Source organism: Ischnura elegans, chromosome 3, assembly GCF_921293095.1.
Source record: "Ischnura elegans chromosome 3, ioIscEleg1.1, whole genome shotgun sequence".
Lineage (NCBI taxonomy): Eukaryota > Metazoa > Arthropoda > Insecta > Odonata > Coenagrionidae > Ischnura > Ischnura elegans.
Genome location: NC_060248.1, coordinates 124,555,597 through 124,579,710, shown reverse-complemented (window position 1 = coordinate 124,579,710; position 24,114 = coordinate 124,555,597). Strand labels below are relative to the sequence as shown.

Sequence of the window (24,114 nt, the reverse complement as noted above, 5' to 3'; positions counted from 1 at the left end):
AGCCCGAGGAGACTCCTCTTGATGAAAAAGTCTTCTTTACGAGAGAGAGAGAAAAGAAAGTGGAATCTAGCATTGGGGAGGAGCTTCGAAAGGATAAACAGGCGAAGTTTTGCCCCCAGAGATACAAAGCGTAGTGTCGGAGCTGAATGAGAAGGAAATTTTGTATAGCCCTTTTGCCGTGTTCTATGTGCTGAAGTTAAAATTAGAAGTAAGGCAATGGGAACAGATATAATACGGTAATGGGAACAAAATAATAATGAGAAGCGTCTCAAAGAAAAGTGAGAAAGACGAGGTATTGGTTAAAATACCACTCTGTGGAAATTACGGACAGGTGAGGAATACTAAATTAAGTTAAGAATATAATCGCTGCTTGTAAAATGAAATTTAAAATAGAGTGCAAGGTAGGAATAATACAGAGCGACTTACCTAGCTGGTAGGTTGTGCGATGGTCGGCATAGCCTTCTTTTATGTAACGGTGGCATTTTCTAATTGGAATGGCTACGTTTGACGAAAATAGTTGAATTTTATCGAAGTGCTGTTATAAGCTGTATTCCCCCGAAAAGGATTGCTCAATTTTTAACTGCAGTTAAGAAAAAAATAATTAGTATAAAAAATTGAAATTAATTGTGCACCAAAGGATTATTAAGAAATGTATTTGTATTATTTTTAGATTCCTTACCATACTACAGCTCTGGAATTCTGTGGTTACCAATGTAACTATGATCCCCTCTTTAAACCTTGTTAATTTAATAAAAGGTTATATCCCCTTCCGTACTTAACATTTCCCATTAAAAAAAAACCTTAAATGATAAGTTATATTTTGTAAATAGTTATTTTTTTAGGGATCATCCTATTGGTAACTATGGCTCTAAATGTCAGCAGTAAATGCAATCAAATTTCTCATTTTCATAAGTTTAAAAGCATTTAACAGTCGTTATTTATACCGGGGAGTCATGAGAACGGCTTATGGGCCGCTTATAGAAAAAGTTCACCAGATAAGACTGACCGCTTTAAGAAAAAGTTAGCATTAAAATATCCATAGAGATCACATAGCATGTGATTCTTAGAGCCACAAGTCATTGGTGGCGTTTCGTGGAAGTTGGCTACATAAGCGAAAAAATGTGCGTGGGGATTGGTCGATTTTCAATTAACGAGAAAATAAGCGTGAAAAGTAGATATGCGCAGTGGAGTAGTAATTTATTTCGTGCGCTCTTACATCCGTGTTTTGCTCCCTCGAAGTGTGAATCGCGGAGGAAGATATCTTGGAAGGAAAAATAGCATGGGTATGAAGTGGAATTGAAAGGTTAACTCCGGAAAGGACACACTGGCAGCTAAGAAACGACTCAAATCATTTTCAACTCATTTTTTTCGGCAAATTTTCTTGACAGTTGTACAGAATATTACATGGAGTGTGCATTGATTTTTATTTTCTGTTATCCCAGCTGTGAATCTGAGTTTTCTTTAAGTTCTGAATTTTAATCTACTGCTAATTTTTTATGTGAAGCGGTCTCGAGAAATTGACGGGGTATTTTTTTAAGGATTGGGATGAGTGCAGTGTGTCGTCTACCTCTGGATTGCGTGTCGTTCTTTGGATTGTCGCTTCCCCTGTATTTCCACGGGCGGTCCACCCTCGTGTCCGTGTCTGCGCTCACCGCGAGGGGGGGGGCTGCTGACGGCGACTCGACGGAAAGCATAGGATTGTTGGGGGGGAGGGGGACATTCCTTGGTGGGGTGGGAGGGAGGGACAGCGTCTCCCTAGGGGACACAGGCGCGCGCCAAGTGGGCTGCTTGCGAGGTGGGAATTGTGTGTCATCTTCACGTTTCGGCTCTTCGCCTTGGTCTTACTCAGTGATCGAATAGTACGCTCAAGTCACGATGCACTTCAACCAAATCCATTCAAAGTAACGAATTAGCGAATTCATTAAATTAATTTTGCGTTCCATCGTGCGACGTACCAAAATTTTCCGAATTAATTCTGACATCTCACCTTTTATTTCGTGATTTTTTTTCGTAATGGTGAAACCTTGAATCACAATTTTTTTGCGTACAAAACCTCTTCAGTGGGCCCTTAGTACTTTGAATGCATAACTATTGTTTAAAAGTTCGTAGATTTCCAAATTAAAGCCAGTATACCTAAAATTAAAATAACCAAGCATTTAGGGAAAATATTTTGTCTCAAAATCCATTTTTATATTTTCTTTTGGTCGTGAGCGTCAAATCTGCAGTGCTCACGGACTTGCGCACACAATTTACATTTAGCGGATGCATGATGGTTCATTTCAAATAAATGAACGTCAACGAAGACGATGAACCAAATAATGACCTCACAAGTGAGTTGTCAGTCGTGAGAATTCATTACTTCGTGTTTCTCACTTAATCAAAACTCGAATCCTCCTTCGGGCATCTGCTATCGTATTGTTGTTCACTTTGAGCTAATTGAGTTGAATGTTTTGATTCAATCAATTTGGTTCATGCCAATGAGTCGTTCATTCGTGAAGGTAGCAGCTCTGCCGCTTGCTTGCGTGGGCACGAGAGGTGGAGTGAGTGAGTATATGAGTGGGGTGGGTGGAGAGGTGGCAGTTGGGAGGAAATTTGAATTGATTGGCTGGTGGACGACGCCGCCGCTTCTTCTTCCCTTCTTCGCGCACCGACTGTCAATGTTTTTTTTGGACGGAGTTAGTTACGTAAGATGTGGCGGGGTGCGTTCCGTTGGAAGCGAGCCCTTGAAATGTTCAGCCCAAACATGTCGATGGGCGTCGAAGAACATTCCGAGTTGAGGTGTGTTGGTTGGCCCCGGTGGTCAATGATGGCCCACGTGAATTACTCTCGGTCAAAATATAAAAAAAAAAATGTAGCACGAGCAGATTAATGAGCCGAGAGTGTTCCGTAATGAGTCAATATAAGAGGAGTGTATTCCCGTTCTACGACGTGAACGGTATCCAAGAGAGTTATCCAGCTTTTCGGATGACTTTGCGTAGACGTGTTTATGAGAATATCAACGAAACGCCAACCATGTTTGTCGTCTCAGCGAAGTACCTAACCTCGCAACGTGACCCCGGTAATGCAGGGTTCGTAGCAGTCTCAGAAAAAGTCAGGGGGATTAGATTATGGTCAGGGAAGAACTCCAGCGGCACAGCAGAAAAGACAAAAACTCGTGGATTTTGTCTGAGTTTTTCTTACCGTTTTTTAATTTTTTCGAAAGTATTTTCTTTGATAACCAGCCAGGTTGGGGTGAATTTGACTCACCGGTACAGCTAAATGTAAATGTAAACGCGCGACCATTATCCTGAGATTGGTTGAATGTGTGCGGAAGGTTGTAGCTTTAATAGTGGCGAAGTTTTTATTATTTCGTTGCCGTCCTGACAGGGCTGCACGGGTTATCCTCGACCTGACACTACTAGACTTTATTTCACGGCGTTAATTTTTCTCTCTGATCGTGAAATACTTATTCCGTGAACGTAATACAGTAATAATCATCATAAAAATTGGTCCAGTGGGAAGATAATAGAAACCTAATTAACGTTGGAAGATTTTCGGATGTACAAGTACGAGAGGTGCTATTTCTTTATCGTCCGGCCACACCTTGAATGCAGTGGGTTAGAATTCAGTGAGGATATGGAACTCCTTCGCGTTCTTGATTGCCCGTTCCATTCCGCAGCCTGTTTGGGGTGATTTCCTTCCGCATCTTATTCGGCGATTGTCTTCATCTTGCCAACCTATCTAATATAATCAATACTTCAGGCGTACCCGTTGGAATAGGGTAGTTTCCCTCATCAAAGAAAACGAAAGGCATTGATTGCGATTCGTTACCCAGCATTAGTGTATTCATAATGTACAAATTATTTGGTTTTAGAAATCCCAGTTTAGACGAATTTTAAATGGTCGATTTTAACCTCATTTGAAAAAGGCCAGATTGGCGCCCATGCGATGCCACTCCACGTGACGTCACAGGGATCTAGATGCTATATAGTCATTAAAATTGCATATGGTCAGAAAGTTTCCTTCGTTTGATACGGTATTAATAATCCTTATTTAAGCCTGCTACCAGCTAGCAGCCTGCATCATAGCGGCGCTAATAGCCTCGCACCAAGGTGGTCTCACACAGCGGCAGCCGGAACCAGAATGATGTCACACGTGCTTTTCCCATCATTCATACTTAGCCGTCACGTTTTCGCACGCTTGAAAATTTTCACTTTTCATTTAATCGCGAAAAATAGATATCGTCATTTGAAAATCTAAAAGCGTGAAATACGTACTCCAGGAGTTAATAATCTCTCTATTTAGGCAATAAAAAATTATAGGAAACCACCGTATTGATTCACATTTGAGTTATTTTATGAAACATAAAACATGATTAATGATTAGGACGATATAATAGTTCCTTCGTCGTACTAAAGGCTTCCTTAATATGTCTTGATCTCTCAACAGTCTTACCCTTTACTAATTACTCACTTGGTCGATCAATTTGACTTTCAATTTTAGTGTTTCTTTTGTTATGGTTTTAATTATGAGGTAATCCTGAACCAAAATGTGCGTTCTTGTTGGAGACGCACTTTTATTCCAGCGTTCGCGAAAGTCATTGCCGGGGAGAATTCGCTTGCACAATTTTGCTCAGCATTTGCTCGCTCTTCCCGTAGCAATTGTCTGGATGAGGCCATCCGTGCTAGAAGAGAGACAGATGAAAGAGAGAGAGGGAGAGAGCCGTTGTTTTCCTGGGTCATCATTAAAAAGTGACTCCGTGCTTTTTGATCATTTCGCGCGCGTTGCATTTTCGATGCAATGTCATCCCCTCGCTGGGAAATGTCACCCTTCGACAATGCTCTTTTTTTCGAGGTTCATGTGATCGTCCCGAGTCTCAATATTTTGGTCACCCACGTGTGACTGTGCAGCCGGTGTGGAGAGAATTGTCATTTGTGTCATGGGCAGAGCGCCAGAAACGTTTAGGCGCCGAGCGTGGATTTTCTTCTTGCGCGAATGTGCGCTTGTTACGAGGATGCGTGACGTGCATCCATTCCATTGGTAAACTGCCCGCAGCATTGTTAAAGAGGAGATATCTATGGCAACTGTGTTATACTTTATTAGACGTAAGTATTAGACGTTCTTGTGAACGGATCGAGTCCAGAAGTTAATATCCAGAAATATTAGCAAGTTATCAGTTTATATTTTTAGGGCAATGATCTTAACTGATTCTTAGTTTGTCGGTAAATTTGAGCGCAAATTGTTATTGTAATTGTTTTTTAAGCGGATAACACGGTGACTCAGGAATTCGTCCTTCAGAGCAATTTTAGGCGTCAAGAGCATTTACATTCGTGCGTAATTTTGGTTTTTCTTGCTCCCCTCATCATGGTGCCTGGTAATTAGGGGAATATATCTTTATGGGAGGTGAAGCAATGTAGGTTTCGTTGTCCTGGTTAAGACTCGGTTCCCTTTTGCATGCCTTGTGGGGGGGTGGCATTTCTCTCAGAAATTATTACCAGTTTACCTGAAGTTTAAGACATAGGTGATTACTCTACTACAATTTCCCCCATTAGGTTTGCAGCGCTGTAGCCATCGGATAAGGTTACATCGCTTTTTAAATAAGTTACGCGAACAGTCGAAGAGTCAAAACTTCCCTGAAAAGCTAGCGAGGCGGAATATCATACATGAGGTTGGGTTACAGCTGCCATTGGTTGGCTTTACTCGATTATTGCCTTGTTTTGCGTGGTGTGTCGTGTAATACCCATTATAAGTCGGCGTTCGACGACTTTTCAATCAAATGTCACCATTTAAATTTCTTACAATTCAATTTATTCTAAATTGTGACTACCATAATATTGACTTTAAAAACTTCGTCCTGATGGACAAGAAATCCTGTTGCTAACCATATATATGTAGTTGAAAGCGGACGATTTAAAGCTTTTAAAGTGTGCAGTTAAAGTTAGTTATAAATCGTGTCGTTTATATCGAAATGACTTATAGTTACCCCACCGATCGTCGAGTTTATGGTAATTTCCACTCGCGTATCGGTAAATAGCAACACCATAACTAGTATCTGTCGAAATATTCTTGGCTAAGTGAACTCAGAAACTGTAGTGGTTGTGTCATCTGATGTGCCTCCTCGTCCCAGAGGGCGTGCTGAGTGTATGCGTCGCCTAATCTAATCTCTCGAGCGAGTCGCAGACAGATTCTTCCGCTCAAATGGAAAAATGCCTCATAGATGTGTACTTGGCTTTCTTTCGCCGGAGAAACTGTTGCTACCATCGCATTGTTAATATTTTTTTGTCGATTGATGTATGATTTTGGATTTAATTTTTTCCTGTGTACGTAACTGATTTATAAAAACGGATGACCTTTAATTAACACAGTTGAAGTGCAGGCACTTGGCGAAAAATTAATTTTTCGTGTGCACAGTTACCAGACAATACGAAACTGCTGCAACTCTACCTTTCCTTACAGAGTGATTATACTCGCTCTTATGAGTAGTCATACGTCGAATGGCTTTTTAGTTGCCTCCAACGTTTGATTGACAAAAAATGTGATTTTGTGTATCTTAAAAAAAAAGAATGGAGTGTGACGTTGGCGTTCAAGTAATTTCCCTGTGGTATTGGAGTTTAATGTTTGATGAGGGCAGTGGCGTAACTAGGAATATGCCTTTTGGGGGGGGGGAGGGATGAGAGGGCTTTTGGGATGGGATGAGACGGGTTGGTGGGGGCTAGCCCCCCAGGAAACAGGGATGTCAGGAAAAATTTTGAAAAATAACATGCCTGAATATGCATTTTACATCATTTTGGCGTATGAAATTCAACTTTAAGAATATGAAGTTATTATACATCAAATCCAGAGAAGATTTTAAAATATTTCTTTGATTTCTCTGAGGCTTTGGGGATGATACATCCCCTCATTCCCCCCATAGTTACGCCACTGGACGAGGGCGTGTCAAGTATTTGTGTGCGCGAGAAATCTCAGGAAGAGAGAGAGAGAGAGTCTTGAAGAGGGAGGGAAACAACTTCTTCCTTGGTCCTCCTCCCGTTTTCCTCCTCTTGCTTTTCCATTTCCATCTCTCCTTCGTCTTTTCCTGAATCCACGCCGCGCAACCAACTAAATTTCGTGTCTTGAAAATTCATTATGTCCCATAGACAACAACATGTTGGGCGCTGCATGTACAGATGACAGTTTTATGTTAAATTCGTCGCCATTGATTTATTCTTAATATGCTTAATTCATTTATTATATGTCGTAGTTAGTCGAAACCTTGGTCGGTTGATGAAAATCAGTGAACCCTTGAATAGTAAACTTTTTTCATTGTATATGTTACCTGTAACAGAGTTTCACAAAATATCGACAAAGTTGACTTATAAAAATATTTAATCATCAAAATTAATAAAAAAATAAGATCGTAATTATCTAAATGTCCGCCCCAGAGTGGAATAGTCACGAATGTACTGCGAGCATTTCCTTGGACACCTACTGGTGATTCGCAAATCATTCCCCGTGTGCAGTGTACGCGCGCGGCATCACGCACAGTGGCTGAGGGCAAACGTTATAAATATCGCCCGCGAGAGGCCAGAGAGGACGAGGAAATTTGCGATGTGAGGCCTTGTTCCGCGAATGTACTGTGATGAGGAATGTTCAGGCGGCAACTGCATGTCTTGTCACCCACTGCAGATTTCAATTCTCTACAAAACTCGCCACGAGTGTCCATCACGGGCAGAGCTATCCGAATTTCACATTTCAACTTACGGGGAGGGAGTTTTCTATCCTATACAGTTCAGTCGCCTTGCGATGGTTCGTTATCTCTGAACGGGGAGGGGGGCGTAGGCGGAACAACTGGGTTTAGGGGGGGGGGGGGCTCCCCCTCATCATTCAACTGGGGCGGGGGAGAAATAAGGGAGGGACACCGAAAAGAGGAAGAAAATACACGATCCCAAGAGTTTGAACGTACGCACACAGTTTTATGGTTGATAAACTCGCATTGGATGCATTCCTAGGAGACTCGACGTCAGTGATGAAGCGTAGGCCACGTAGCGTTCAATACTTATCACTTTTTCCAGTCGTTTGAGGCAACTCTGTCGCCATTTCTACATAACCTACTGCAGGCCGGTTCATCAGAGAATTCCTGAAAAATTAAACTCAAATAATCGGTGAAGAAATACATTCGGGGTTCCAGTAATTGAAAGAAAATGTGTTTACGCGTGCTGGACCTGCTACCTCCCAGTATCTGTTATTCTCAGGGAAATTGAAATCGGGACTGGGAATTAGGGAAATTAGATTTGGGTCAGGGAAAAAAACTCTGCAATAAAGGAAAAATCAGAGGCGCAGTAGAAAAGGGTCAAAAATCGTGGTTGAATGTGCGGATAGTTGTAGCGTTGGAGTGATGAGGTGGGTGGTTTCCAACCATCCGTCGTCAGGGCGGCACAGGATAGCGCTTGGCAATGACTTTGCAATACTAGACTTAATTTCAAAGAATAATTATTCTTTCCGGCTCAGAAAGAATCTGTGAGCGTAATATAGTACAAAAGGAAATCCACGTAACTCGTCAAAAACTGCTCGGAGTCTACGTCCTAGGCTTTGATTGCTTGAGAGCTGATATCTTTTAGGTCTACACGGAGAAGATCATGTCAGAGGCTCATTATGTTTATAAGTCCGGGAGAAACTATAAAATAAGGGCCTGCCTACTAGTCTATAGAGCCGGCTTTTAGGGTAGTAAGTAGATGTATGCCTTGCAGCATTTTCCCTTAATTCTCTCTTTAAAAAGGCGTTGCCATTGATATAAAATCAGGAAAATTGAAATTTGAGAGTAGGTAAGAAAACTGATACAATATTTTACATTTGGTTATATATCGCTCATTCCAAGTTCTTCCTCCCTATCGTGGGTGGATGCGTTTCTGTGTTCGTGGCACCGGCCGGCAGTTGTCATCCAATGGCATGGTAGTCGTGACTCGTTGGCTTCTCCCCTTCCTCCTCTGCGCACTTTCTCTGCCTGCCCCACACTCACACGCCCACTTGACCTGGCCCATTTATTTTTGCGAACTCTCCACCTGGACGATTGAGTAGCACCTAGTTATTCATTTACCCTTTCCTATTTTTACGAGTGCTGCCGGGCCATCTGAATTTTCTTTCATTGAAAGATTGCGTTGGCTGTTTATAGGGAACTAAGGACAAAAAATTTTGGCGATCGAAGTTTCAGATCGCCACAAAAACAAATGGAGATATAACAGAAATCGCAACCACGTAATTGCGTATTCGGGGACTGTGTAAACAAAAATAAAATAGTCTCTATGTTAGTGGCGAACTCCTTCCTCGATGAAAACATGAAGCTCATATATTGTCACCAGTAGAGGAAAATCGCCACGAAAATAGTTATTCAATGAAGTGGGGCTTAAAAAGTCCGTAGCTCCGTTAGGTGTCGTATATGTCACTCAGATTTATATCTGCGTTTTTCAGTGTATGACGTGGGCGAGTTTAATTTCTTGCCGATTTTACTTAGCTGTTTTCAATTCTCTGAAATGTTATTCCATCTTATTACTCCAAATTCTCTTTATCAAATTAGTGTTGCTACTATGCTATTGCATCGTCGTTGGATTGCAAATCCGACTGTATTCCCGTTCTCATGATGCGACCGACCACTTTCGCCTCGAATGTTCTCTGTATGGTTGCGGCATGCCAAAAATAATCTTTTCTGTATAACGGCCGTTTTACATGGTGCACGGAATTGCGCAGGTTAGAGCTGCATTAATTTCTAAAATGGCGTGGAATTGCACGAATGCACGAACGGAATTAGAACGGGCTATTTTGCTATCTCACGTCCACGCATTCTCGCATGTGTTCTAGCAATTCACCGCTTTACACGACGCAATTTTGACTGCGCCTTCGTACACACGTCAGATTGTGCAAGTACGTGCCCCGTGTAAAACGGAACGTCTGATGCTCTCGGTGCCTTCTTGCATTTTGCGTGCGTCCTTCGTGGTTGCCGGGCGAGTTGTTTAATTCTCCGCGTGGGGGTGTGTCTTCCGCGCCATGCCCTCGGTGACTTATCGCCTCGGCCCGTGTCGTGGGAGGAACAGATGTGGGCATTTGTCACCGATATCATATCAAGTAATAGAAAACGGCGTGTATCGGGCAGGAGGAAGCTGCTTCACCCTCGCTCTGTTCCCGCCCACTCGTACAGATCGTATGCTTGAAGAGATCCGCCTCTCACAATCAGTTGAGGATAGATTGCGCGGAGCAGCTATGGAGAATGCTACTACTGCCACTTTAAAGGGTGGAAAGTTTGTTTTATTGGCAAAGGATGGATACTTGGCGTATTTAAGTTCACTTCTCGCCGTATTGTTTGTCGTCCATCAGTTAAGAAAGATTCCTGAATGAACTCGACCTATTTCGTCTATGTTACGACGGAAATCAACGGCGCTGATATCTTCCGGTTTTTCCCCGAGATAAATGTTTCACTTATTAGGGGCGTTATCAAGTTGTTAATGAGGTTTCACTCATAAGTGAGGCATATGCCATTATCATGGAAGTGATGCATGGATAATGCAATTAATTAATGGCGGAGGCTATTACTTTATGGAATTCTATTGTATTAATGAAAGAAATAAAACTACTAAATGTTTGTACTACTAATGTTTGAGCCTATATCTTTCACTGCACTGCAGAATCATCAGGTTGACCGAATCAATAGACTAGTTGACCGAATGCAATTGATAGTCAGTGTCAGGAAGATGTGGCTGAAATGGTGAGGGATGGGTTGGGATTGTTTGAGCTGAGGGGCATGGGCTAATATGGTGAGCAAGCAGATGGTGGCCTTCAACTGTCCAAGCTCTTGTACTTCCACTTTGGTGGACGGCCAAAATTAGTCTCACCAACAATTTCGGGATATTTGATTCTTTGAGGCGTAACTTTGTGAAACCGATAACACATGAGTATTCATGTGAAAGCACAGAGTTCTTCTTTTTAATTTTAATTCGTGATATTTGAAAATCTGCATTTTTATATAAGCTACTACGCTGGCACTTGTCAAATAGTGGGAAAATTGATTAATGTTATAACACATATCATTTTGGCTATAAAACTGCTCATGGAGGATGCATCATAACCTATCAATTATGGTAATAGTTAAACCGAATCACATCAATATAACTATTTTTCAATAATTGGTCAGAAAATGAATGCAGTAATTAAAGCCATGTTAGTGGCATGCCACATTGGTCTCAATGGTCATGGACAAAATGCCATAATGGTCACTCTCCTATTAACCCCTCAATGCCGTCATGCGTACCCAGTACGCTTCCTGACCTACTGTTTATAATATTTTTTCTCCGCCAGATATTGTATTTTAAATTAAAACTAATTACTCTACCTTTTGAAGAAATGTTTTTCCTTTCCAATAAAATATTCATAGCGGTTTTATGCCTTCAAGATTTTTAAAAAATGCTTCGATAAAATTCCGTTTTAAACCAGCGCCTTGACGACTTCGGTCCAAAAACTCAACGCCTTCTTTCAGCTGTTCTATCATGAAAACTTCCGCCTATTCTGCTTGAGAGACGTCTAGAAGGGTCAGCTACTTTAGCTTGAGATACGGTATCTTCTAAGCTCAATGCCATCTCTCCGTCTTCTCCTTGTTTGTCGTCACCTCGAGCCCCAAATGTGTTTGGTCCGCCTCGTTAGTCCTAAGCGTCCTAAGCGAAGGGACCATGTGCTTCGCTCTGCATTTATTTTTTATTTTTTTTTCTGGACAGTAATCAATGAAGATAAGATTCCATCTAAACAGTCAGCGTATACCAGGGCCCCTTCGAGATATTTTCTCGTCTCTTGAGGGAGCTTCTAAACCACGAGCTTCAGTCCACCAAAGTCATTCATGCTGTGTGGTGTTCGTTCAGGTAGTGTGTTGAAATTCTCATCGGGTGTACTTCCTGTGTGTGGTATTTTTTTTATAATTGGGGATCCTACGAAATGGGAATAGTATTGAAAGGCAAAAAAGAGACTCGGAAGTCTGTTTGTGTGTTAGGCTATAGTAAAATCATTGGTGGGGTGAATTTCAAGGACCTGTTATTGCATTCGTACGTAATGGAAAGAAAACGCCATTACAAGTGATGTATGAAGTTATTTAGGAGACTATTGAATGAGGCAGTCCTAAATTCATATGTTGTTCACAGGAAAAACACATATAAAAATTTGACTTATCATTTCGCGTGCCATTGGTCGAGGTAATATTTTTGAAATATCCAACGTTATACGAACTGTTTGGACATGGCCGTCACTCATTACACAATTTAGTACCAAGACTCACAGAAATACATTTCCTAAAGACAATTCCTGCAGCTGGGAAGAAATCAAAGTCTCAAAGGAGGTGTGCAGTTTGTGCGTAACATGGGAAATGAAGAGTTTGCGTGTACTGGTGTGAAAAATGCTCTGTGGGATTATGTTTGGATTGCTTCAAATCATGTCACACAAAGCAGATTTTCTAAGGTAAATCATTTGAATATTTGCATATTGACGTTTGAAACATTAGCATGTGATTACCTATATGAAATGATACGGTAATAATGGAACAAAGTCAGAGAAGTGGGCGGAGAGGTAAATAGGCGAGTAGGCGAAACTGGTAATCCTATCGAAAGTATCCAATCTGTTATGAAATTTTCAACCCCAAATAACTAAATTACATCATGTAATTGTATTTTTTAAATGCATGGAATGTTAGAGATCTCTTAGCTTATTCGAAACCAAATAAAAATCTTTCAAGTTTGAAAATTTATTTATTAGTTCATTAAAGGAGATATATAAAACAATAAATATTTTTTCAAATCGCTCGAAAAATTATAATATAGTAGCGCATTATATCACGCAAGTTTACAAAAATTTTCAGCGATACTGATCGTATATTATGAAAGATATAAATTATTGAATGATAGTATACCAAAAAGGCGAAGATTTTTAAATCTCATCCGGCCGCTGAGATGGGATTTAATTAAATGCCCGCCGCGCTTGAGGGGTTAACTGAAAGTGTCACTTGAGAATATGAAGATTGAATTACTGTATATTCCGTTTAATGGGTCCACCGGTTACTTGGGGCAGATCATGAAGAACAGAACCCAATAGAGGAATATCCCAGAGTATTCTCCGCTTATTTGCTACAGCATGCCGTTATATTGGGCCATGAGTCAGCGACATAAGACTCTATACTCGCGACGAAATTAAAATTTTTTGTTTTCATAATACTATTTTTTTATATTTTCCTCCTTTGATTTACTATTATTTTTCACAAATGGTCCTATTCTTGCCCTATTTTGAAAGCTCATTGTTGTTATACTATCCGCAAGAGGATGGGACTTTTCTTTAAAAAGGACTTAGTAAAAGACATTCATTCGCTGTCGTCCGAGGCTGTGAAAAGTATTTTTAACAAAATGTTACAATTCTTAAAATTGATGATAAATTAACAAAACTCGCTGATTTATTAATCAAATTAATAAACTTATGTTGCATTACAAATATTCTTTAGTCTTCTTTCTGCAATTTAAAAGTTTTTTATGCCCATATGCAAGAGAGTTTGCCTGATTGGGGCATAGTGCACAAGTCCCGATATGTCCCAATTAACCGGAATCTACTGTATCTGCATTGTTTCTATACTAATTTTTTTTAACATAAACGAATGTATGAATGTGGTGAAAATTATTAAAATGACTTTTGAGATATTTCTTTCTGTTAAATTGTGCTGTTGTAGTGGCACCTCCTTCAACGCATTTAAAATATTGAAGTATGCTTTGGAATGGGTAGTGGTGGTCATGGAGGGGTAAGCAAGACTGTCGGTGGGGAAGGGTTCAAGGGTGTTTCACTGAAATTTGGTGAGGATAGTGAATTCAGGAGGTTAGCCTCCCTCAAATTAACCCAACAGGATGCCCCAAATTACCCTCCCTTTCTGAATAACCCCTCCCCTTGCAACTCTATCGTCTTATTGTTTGAAGCTTTTACTTCAATTTGTAATGTTATCTTTCTGTGAATTTTTATTCTATGGTTACCGGTGTGTGCCCACTTTCTGTCAGCTTTTTGATCATCATGGTGCATAAAATTGTTTCCTTACCCCAAATTATTTTGACATTTATTGTAATTTGTGAGTTGACATGTCACTTATAATGTTGTTTCTCTTCCATTACAGCTCACAAACATTGGAATCAACCCTTCCAGTGTGAGCTTCAATTCGCTCACAATGGAGTCTGATAAATTCATATGTGTTCGAGAAAAAGTTGGGGAAACAGCACAGGTGGTCATTATTGATCTAAATGACCCTACAAATCCTATTCGAAGGCCAATCTCTGCTGATTCCGCTATCATGAATCCTGCCAGCAAAGTCATTGCCTTAAAAGGTAATATGGTGAACAGCACTGATGGTTAGCACACATTTTGATATTGTTATTATTAATCTTAATTATAGTTATGTTTTGAGTGTTTTTACCTCTAGACATAGGTTTGACTTTGAATTTGGGTGATAGTAGGAGAAATAGCTGCAGTCCCAATTAGATGCCAGTTAGATTAGATCAAATCTTAGTGTAAGATTTTTTTTGTAATTGAAGTTACTGAATGAAACTTTTTATAGTAACTCTTGTCATAATACCTCTTCCATCATTGAAAAATTACATCAATTTTCCCTTCATTGCCTATTTTGTCATGGGATGAGTGCACACACAATGCATTTAGTTTCAGTATGTGTATTTCACTAGAATGTGTGTTAAGCATGACATGAAACTTATGTTGAGTGGGTTTTTTGTTAATAGTTATTGGGTTCAGGAAAACTTGCTAGCTGCTTGAATTATCGAAAGAATGGTAACTTGAGATATCAATTAGCTCTAAAAGAAAATGATGGATGGTACCAGACAAAGATGTTGTAGGTAGGAGTTCTGTAATTTGGCAGCCAGTGCTGAAAAATAAGAAGCATTGCAGGTGTGTAGGTTGGAATATTGTGTTTATTGAGAGGGTACTTCAAGCATTCTATACTGTTACCCTAGAGAGGGAGGGAAGAATTTTAATAAGTCCCCTGGAATTTTGTTTTTATTACTCTGAAAATATCCTGGGTATTATTTTGTTTGAGTTTCACACAGAAACTCTTCCTTCCACAAGTGTATGTGGTACATGATCATATTTTGGGAAGTAAGATAAAACATACTCGGATGCCAGTTTTTCTGTGAGCAATTCTTCCCAAATTATGCAGAAAGCTGTGATGCAGTCACCAAATATGAAATGAGTTCACTTTCAAATTAATATTAAATTTTTTTGGTAGCCCCGATTTGTTTTTCTTGATCAGATGAAGAACCTTAATATTTTGTTGGGAATCTGTGATAATTGTTTGCCTACAAGAGGTTTGTTACGTTTATTGAATCACCCTACGGGACTGGACTGGAAAGCTGGGGACCGCCTGTATATGTTAAAAATATTAATTGAAAGATCTTTAGTTTGGTTTGGTTCTGTGGCTTGAGTTCGTAGTGAATATAAATAAGCATTTTTCTTTGGAAAGGTAACTGTAGTATCGTTGAATTTCTTCAGGGAAGATGTTTGGAAGAGAACAGTTATAAGTAAACACCAGCAGTTGAGTTGGATCGATTTAGTTTGATATTTCTCAGTTTTTTATATTGTAATGAAGAGAGGTATTTTATGTCGATTTTTGATGGCTCTATCTGAATCATGGTGGGGGAAATGTGCTGAGAATACATAGGAGGGGGTCGAGACGTCATGCAAACAAGATCTCTATCTCCGTCTTAGAACTCTTATGATGGGTACAAACAAAGATGGGTCGTGACCTGCATAGTATATCCATTATTATGACTTGAAATTCCGTTCAAGTAGTTAAAATAAGGCTGCTACTTCCAAATTACTGATCTCTTCTTGAGGAATTTGCCCTATCTCTATTTTACTTTGCGAATCCGTCTGATTTTTTTCGTAGCAGAGTAGGAAAGTTTCCTTGTTGATGAATGCATCTGTACCAAATTTTTAAAGTACCGATAAAAATCCTAACAAGGGATAAAAGAAATGACATATTATGTCCACTGATCGTAAATTCTCATGCCAGAATCCATGGCACATTACACTTAAAATAGAAAAAACATTAAACTTTTTAAAAACACGCTTCTTCCAAAAACTGCCTATTGTGCTCACTAGATATTAGTGTTGAAGAGCGCGATGGGTGAGTAAGCATTGGCACCCACCCTTCAATCTCGATGAAAATCTTATTTTTTCTCTTCACGTTTAGTGCATTTTACACTGTTTTTTGGAAAAGGCATGTTTATCTCTTTTTTATTTTTATTTTCTTCTTTTTAGAAAGAATGAAAATGTGAATTTTAAATTATTATTTTTTAATCCTTTTTAACCCTGGAACCGTACACCGAGGCACTCTGTGCCCCAGGGAATTTTAACTCTGCCGTAAATTTTATGTAAGGTTTCTTAATTCTCTTATTATATTTGTTAAAGTATTAAAACAAGTAATTAAAATTATGTTTTCGCAATAATTTAAGGCCAAAATAATGCGTTTTAAATGTTTTTTTGAATATAAATAAGTTTTTGCATTCTATATGTTTTTTTTTAACTCTTAGGGGCACTCAGTACCCCAGTGTACGGTTAGTGTAACAGAAATGGAGGTGTACGGTTGCAGGGTTAATATTACATATTTTCATAATTTTATAAAAGTGACGTCTCTAAGGCTACCAAAGACTTTCTCATATAAAGTGTGAAATAGCAAATCCTGAAACAGTGCCAGACATGTTAAGCCGACTTGTGTAAACAGCATACAAATATTTTAGGACTTGAATCTGCAATCTTCTGTTCGCTGGTCACTTGACTGTTTGATTATTGACCGTTACGCCAGGTGAAACCTGGTGAACTGACAAAGAATGGCATCACTAATTCTTACCCTGATGAATGCATTTTCATCAGGTTAAGATCTGTGCTGAAAATTTCAAGGCAATCTGACAATGGGAAGTGGGTTTTAAATCAATTACTAGATTACATGGATGAAATAGACAAACGGACAGAGCAAGTTAGGAAAGAGTATGTAAAAAATGATGGTTTAGCTGTTTGAAAATTGCATACTGTCATCACAGTTCAGTTCATTTTTTCTACTTGCTTAGTTTTATTTTATGATGGATATTTGTGGCCTATCTTGTGAACAAAAGCAGACCTTTATATACAATTATAATTTTTATTGACCCCATAGGGACATACATATCCATGAGTCATGTCAATTTTAGAAAAAGAAAAAATAACAACATTAAATTATCATTTAAAATGAAATGGCATCATTGAGAAATTCGTCAATACTATTATAACATTTCTTAAGGTAAATGTATTTCATTCTATTCTTAAATGTCCTTCGAGAAACAAGAGATTTCCAGTGAGAAAACAATTTATTATAAATAACATTGACTGATTATTAAGGTCCTTTGAGGCATAAAGTGTAGTCACATTGGTTGCTGTGTACATCATTCTTTGATGGTCTGTTAAGTCCATGAAGGCTGGAGTGTACTTTAAATGGATGAGGATTTTCTTTTGCAAAAGAGGCACTAGTGAGTATATAAATATGAGGAAGGATAAGAATTTGAAGCAAGGCAAATAGCAATTCCCCAATTTTTCTAATATTAACTGTGCAGATGACCTGGATAGCCTATTTCTAGAGAGAGAGGGAAGGCCTTTTTAGTTATTGGTGAATTTCCCAATAAAATAATACCATATGAGGCATACGAGTGCACTTGAGCGAAATACAGTGTTTTTGAAGTGTCGACTGAAAATGGAGAGTTTCCCAAGCATAAATATGCCTAGGGAGAGTTTCTTATTGATCTCATAAATGTAAATTGACCAGTAAAGGGTGTTATTCAACTGAAGACCTACCTGATTGTTAGTGTTGGAGATAAGGTTATTCAAAAATGTTGAGCAGTTAAAACTAAATCATGAAACGGTATCATGAGAATACGTAGCAGTTAAACTGTTTGAAACTTACATAGGAAAATTATAATTTAACTGGAGAAACTAGAGGGGGATCAAGAATGGAGCCTTGAAGAACAACCGCTAATACTTTTGGATCTTTATTCAATTACTACTTTGGGGGACATGCTTTAGGAACTGACAAACTGTGATCTGTCCTGAACGAAAGATTAAATTCACTTTAGTGAACTATTGACAAAGCCCTGATACTGGAGTGTGGTCTTGAGGATCTAAACTTGCATTTCAGATTGTCAATCTTAACGGATATTTCTCATGATTTTCTGGGTGATTTAGAAAAAAAATTTGCAAAATGCTTACCATCAACTACCCACATTAATTGGGCTTTATAACCCTTTGAAATTAACTATTTGTCAATTAATGACCTTTTAGGAAATAACCTTTGTGTGTGCTCTTTCGATAATTGCATGGTATTTAAGGCTATAGTTGACTTTATTGTTTGCCCATTCTTGGTTGTAAGCAATGATATGGTGTTAGTTTTGTACTTATGAAATAAAATTTTGGGTATTAAAAGAAATATATGTTTGAAAATAGTAAACATAGAATAGCTTCTTTTGACTGTTTTCTTCTGTACCATTGGAAATAATCTCGAATCTGAAGCTTTTAGGACCTTCCTTGTGAGACTACTGAATTGAAAGAACCTTATTTCTAGTGAGACTACTGATTTTTATTGGCTTTGTTATTTGGATAATAGCTTTTTCCTTATGGGTCAGCGTGAGAAAATTTTTACCATTTGGTTTCTTCTTCAGTTCAATATCATTAAACCTTATTTCATCATTCTTGTCTGGAACTCCATTTTGTGACATTCTGGAGAGGCAATAGGTTCTTATGCTCCTATCTTAACCGTTATTGATTGATGGGACGGGATTGATTGGTGCTTAACTGATTAATATCAATTCAGTTAATCTCACTTTTTGCGGAAAATTTTGGATCTAGGATCTTTCATCTAGGAGTAGACTTTCTTCTACTTCATGATTGCATACTTTTTATTACTTGATGGTTTTGGTTCCTATGTAGTGAATTAGTGTATTGTATTGGGAAAGATTTCAGTGTAGTGTATTTCAGTAGTGGAAATGAATAATTAGGACTTCATGTGGTTTCAGTGTGTATTTGTTGCCGTAGAGATAGATTGAGAAGAGCCTGCTAGGCCATCCTCTAAAGCCCTTCAAAATGCAATGAGGAACTTGCATGGGTCGTAGATTGCTCTAAAAACTATTTTGAATAAGTCAAATGGATACATTAGCTCGCAAAAATACCTTCAGTTTCTCCATTCAACATCAAAAGAAATAAAAAAATTGCATTTAAAATCGAGAAAAATTTCTCTGAGCCGACCACTGCGCGAAGACACCCGAGCGTTGCCGAGGCCAGGCATGACGTCATAGGTGCCTAAACAACCGTAGGGAGTAGGGAAATACGCTGAGCGCATGGTGTAAAATTTGTTTTGAGGGAGTATTTAGCCGCTCATCGTCACTTTATTTTGCTCTGTTATTCTTGGGCAAGTTTTCCTATTGCTATTGTGCCTAGATTATTATGTACTTGGGATATTAATAATGCGGCATCGGGATGATGAAGTACAAGCGTTTCACTTCGTGTGTTTTGGTTATCAGAAAAATGGATGATAACGTTGCCACTCGTTCGAATAGTACACCTGAAATTCATCTACGTCTACATAATACCCCGCAAGCCGCCTAAAAGGCGCGTGGCATGGGATGTTAGGACACCAGCCTTTTTTTAGGACACCAAAAATTGATGCCACGACTCTCATGGAATTTGTTAAGACAAATTATTGCTATACATCGGCGGCAAATCGAGTTGTAAAAGAAACTTGTAATACTGGAGGATAACGATCGTAAGCTGTGCTGTTGAATTTGGCAACGCCGGATTAACGGAGAAGGTAGTCCTATCCGTCTTACGGTACGAATTCACAGCAAAACAGTCTGCACACAATCCACATGTGAGATCGCGAATCGGTTCCGCTGCCAACACACACACACACAAGCTACAACCTATTTCAATTATATAGGTAAATCCATAAACAATATACTAGCATATGCCATAAAAATATAGTGGGAAATAGGCAAATACTCTTATCAAAAACTGGATGTCGCTATCACATTCTTATATTCATCACGTACAACTTACAATAACAGAACTCGTTATGATGAATACAACTATTTATTCACTGATTTAAACCCTTAAATTAGCCCACACAAGTGACACAGGTGACATTTCTCACTACTATTCGTTGAAATAATGGAATAACAAACTTCACACACAGTTTTTATTTCGTGATCGTGAAATGTCATATCTACGGTGAACAACTGAGATTAGCACGCCACTGACAATTTTTACACTACTGCTAGACATTTATCGATAGCGTAATAGCACTTTTTACAATTCAATCACGATGGAACACTGATAACTCTTGGCCGATATTTTTCAACCTTGTCAAACTTTGTGCATTACAACCACTGGCACTGTGATTATTAGCAGTAGCTTAACGGGAGATGTCACGTTGAAAATAACACTAATTTGGCACAAAAATGTTCCTAGATGTCTCCAATCAGCGAGCAAAAGTTGCATTGACTGGAATTCACCCCATAATACAAGCACAGACTGTCCTAAACGACGAATTCTCCGGTACCTACGAATAAACGGATGAAGTTATTGTATATAAAAGCTAAGCGGACATTAGTAAACATCAAAATCGTTCTAATTACATACTTAAATGAATTGATAACATCAACTTACAATTAACGTATCCCCTTTCCAATGGCCGTGGCTCAGACTCCTACAACGATGTTATTTAGGTATTATCAAATTTTTGGTTTAACTGCTCCAGTTTTATATTTTATGCCCTTACTCAGATATTAATATTATAAATAATGCAAAATACGAGGGCTTCCAAGCCTCTATCGTCGGACATTTATCTTTAAATATAAAATATTCAACACGTCTAACAAACGAAGCTCTCACAACTGCTGGCAACTATTACAAACAATCACAACAATAGCTTCGCGTGGTGTTTAGGCACCTTTGACGTCATCGAGGCTTCGTCGGCAGTGGCTTGGGGGGTGAGGGAGTTTTTCCCGCGCTTTAAAATTCGTAATATTTATCATTAAATATCTCGCGAAGGAAAACTCAGATTTACATGCGGTTTTCTTTGTTGTATTCAGAAAATAATTTTCTGTCCGCCTATGAAATAAAAAAAATTCATGCAAGTTCCCCATTCATGTGCTTGGAGCAATATTGTCAATGTTGTTGTAGTGGTCATGATATTGGTTGCATATAAATGGGAGCCATTTCCACCTCTCATGATGTATGAATGGTGACAGGAAGGGTTGATGAGTTGATTTGATGTACTCTGCTCTGTTAGCTTACCTCAGCTCTTACTTTACCTATAATAACAATATGGGGGATAAAATTACCTTTATCGAAGAAAACATTGTAATTTTTCTTACGTTCAACTCCCTTTCAATGGCTACCCTTACGATTAGCATTCAACAGCATACGGTTGGACCTTCAAAAATATTGATTTTTACAGAACTCTTATGAAGGCAAGTGAGTAAAGATGATATGAAAATTTTTATGAGGGATTTTGAAAAATGGCAATTAAGCATTTAAGGGGGAGTATCTGTTTTGGAGCTTAATCAGACATAAATTAGGTTCACGAAGATATTATGTCTGCTCACCAGTTTTCTTCGTTAACCTGTCAATGTATAAGACAGATAAACTTCTTGCACTCTGTCAAAGCATTCGTTTTGTATCTATTTCATAGATGATTTTTGGCAACAAGCCAGTAAATTTTCTATTAGAAAGTTCACAGAAGAGGGAACGTTAATATCATTAGGTAGGCAGATTGGTGAGCTAAAAATGGATTAAACCTGTATTTATTTATTAAACAAAAATTTATGTCCAAATCAACTATTTTTTGAGCTTCAATCTGGGAATCATTTCCTTTTGAAGGATCCTTGAAACATTCATTATGGGATTATATTTGAGAAAGAGGTAAATGACCATGAATTTGGCTTCCTAAAGGCCAAGTGTGCACAGGAATCATGGAGGCTGCCTGCACTCGCAATTTATTGTTCATTCTCGTGCATCATTTAACCTCTGAATTGTTAAGATAAACTTTAAACTTCATAGGTATTATGGTGAAAGTTTAAGTCATCATTGTTTGTTGCCAAAACAGGCTAACTTGTCTTTGATTTATTCTCCATATATTTATCTCCTAAGTTGGTCTGAATTTTTTCATAGTTATAAAGTTGAGGGCTAGGGTGGCAGTGTTTAATATTATCTGGTGTTGAAAAAAGTTTGGATCTAAGACCCTGACATAAGTAGACACCTTTCGTGCACAGGGAAACTTTCATCCAAAAAAGGTCATTTTTTCCTTGCCCTCCCTAATATACTTATCGATCAAAATATTCTCTCTCTGAAAATGGAATTGTGGCACTTCTGCACCTAAACGAATTATGACTTTCCCTATTGTGGTTTGATATTGTAGGTCATGAACATGAAGATTTTAATACAAGCACTGTTATATCAGATGTTCACTGCGGTTTGGTGCAGTGCAACATCTTTGTGAATTGTGCACCTTGAAAGTGGGCGAATGGGCTTGAAAGCAAGCATATTCCTTGTTCTGCAATCTTGAATCAATGCTAAACGAAAGCATTACTTTTGCATTTGGAGGCAATTACAAATGATTAGGTGGAACATCTTTATATGAGGAAGTCTTGTGGTGTTCACAGCGAATTCCCAGGTTAAGGATAGGTTCAAAGGGATGTCTCATGTTTCAATACCTTCTGTGAAAATTGCCATTTTTTTTAAGTTTTTGTGTTTTGGAAAGGGATGTCTGAAATATTTAATTTTTGAAGCAGCACCCGCTTTAAGAGGGGATGGCCTGTAATCTCTTGATTGTTTTACATATATACATATATAGTTCTTTTCCAACTTCATTACTATGCATTTTGCATGTGTTTTCTTGTCTTCCCTTTATCATAAATTATATTGTGGTGGTCTTGAAATGCAGGCCTCATGGGAGGATAAATGTTCACGTTAATATTCATAATGTGATAAATTGTTGGATCTGATTTTGATTGTAGAAAATAGATTGGATTGATTTTGATTTTGGTTGTTACCTGAAAATGCTGTAAACTTTGAACAAAAGTGTCGTTTTGATAATTAACTTTAGTACCTTATCCTGAAAATTACTGGAAAGCAATGAGAACTTCACACATATGTTTCATGCAGTTCAGAAATAGTGCATTTAATAATTTACTCATAGAAAATTGAATGCATATTTGTTCTATTTAGTGAATATGTTCTTAAAAAGTACTTTTGTATGATTTATTATTGAACACCTTATCATTTCAGCCCAGAAAACCCTCCAGATATTTAACATAGAAATGAAAAGCAAAATGAAGGCACATACAATGACGGAGGATGTTACATTTTGGAAGTGGATATCCCTAAACTCTGTAGCACTGGTCACGGAGACGTCAGTGTATCACTGGAGCATGGAAGGGGATTCGGTGCCGCAGAAGATGTTTGACCGCCACTCCAGTCTCATTGGATGCCAAATAATCAATTACAGAACTGACCCAAAACAGCAGTGGCTGCTCCTCATTGGAATATCTGCCCAGGTAGGTGACATTCCACATTCCACTGGATTTGGTTTGCAAAAGGGTGATAAATTGACTCCACACAATCGTCTATCAGGTTATCATAATATTACTTAATCACAAGTCCATTCTTGTTGTTTGAGTGGTCATTCTAGTCATCTCTGTCTAGCAAGACAAGAGGCTAAAGCACTTGTTAGGAGTCATTGCGATCATTCCTATTGCCCACTCGTGACTAGTAGGCGCACGTAAACTAGCTCGTTGACGACTGGTGGCAGCCATTCTGTTACCACATCATATAATTTAAATGTCTCTCATGCCTCCAATACTCTATTGATATTTTGGTATTTATGTGTCTGTGAAACCAATGATTGAAAATTGATTTTTATAATATCTGATAGTATTTATCAAAGTTTCTACAGTTCACTTGGATAAGCCTAATAAATGAAATGCTTTAAGCACTTAAACTCGGAGCTCACAGATGCTCTTCTAAGCTAGCTGCCTGTCCGTGGGAGCTCTATATGGGGTTCCAGTTGTGACG

The 24,114-nt window shown here is 38.6% G+C and overlaps 1 protein-coding gene across 2 annotated transcripts in view; it reads left to right on the top strand.

The window, feature by feature from the left end:
- Positions 1-24,114, top strand: part of LOC124156509 (clathrin heavy chain) — a 102,087-nt gene that overhangs the window by 42,428 nt on the left and 35,545 nt on the right. The window contains exons 2-3 of one of the 2 annotated variants that reach the window (XM_046531090.1): positions 14,129-14,336; positions 23,329-23,597. In XM_046531090.1, the coding sequence (XP_046387046.1) occupies positions 14,129-14,336; positions 23,329-23,597 (477 nt within the window). Of the gene's footprint in view, positions 1-14,128; positions 14,361-23,328; positions 23,598-24,114 lie in introns of both variants that reach the window. The other variant, XM_046531089.1, reaches the window with a different exon arrangement.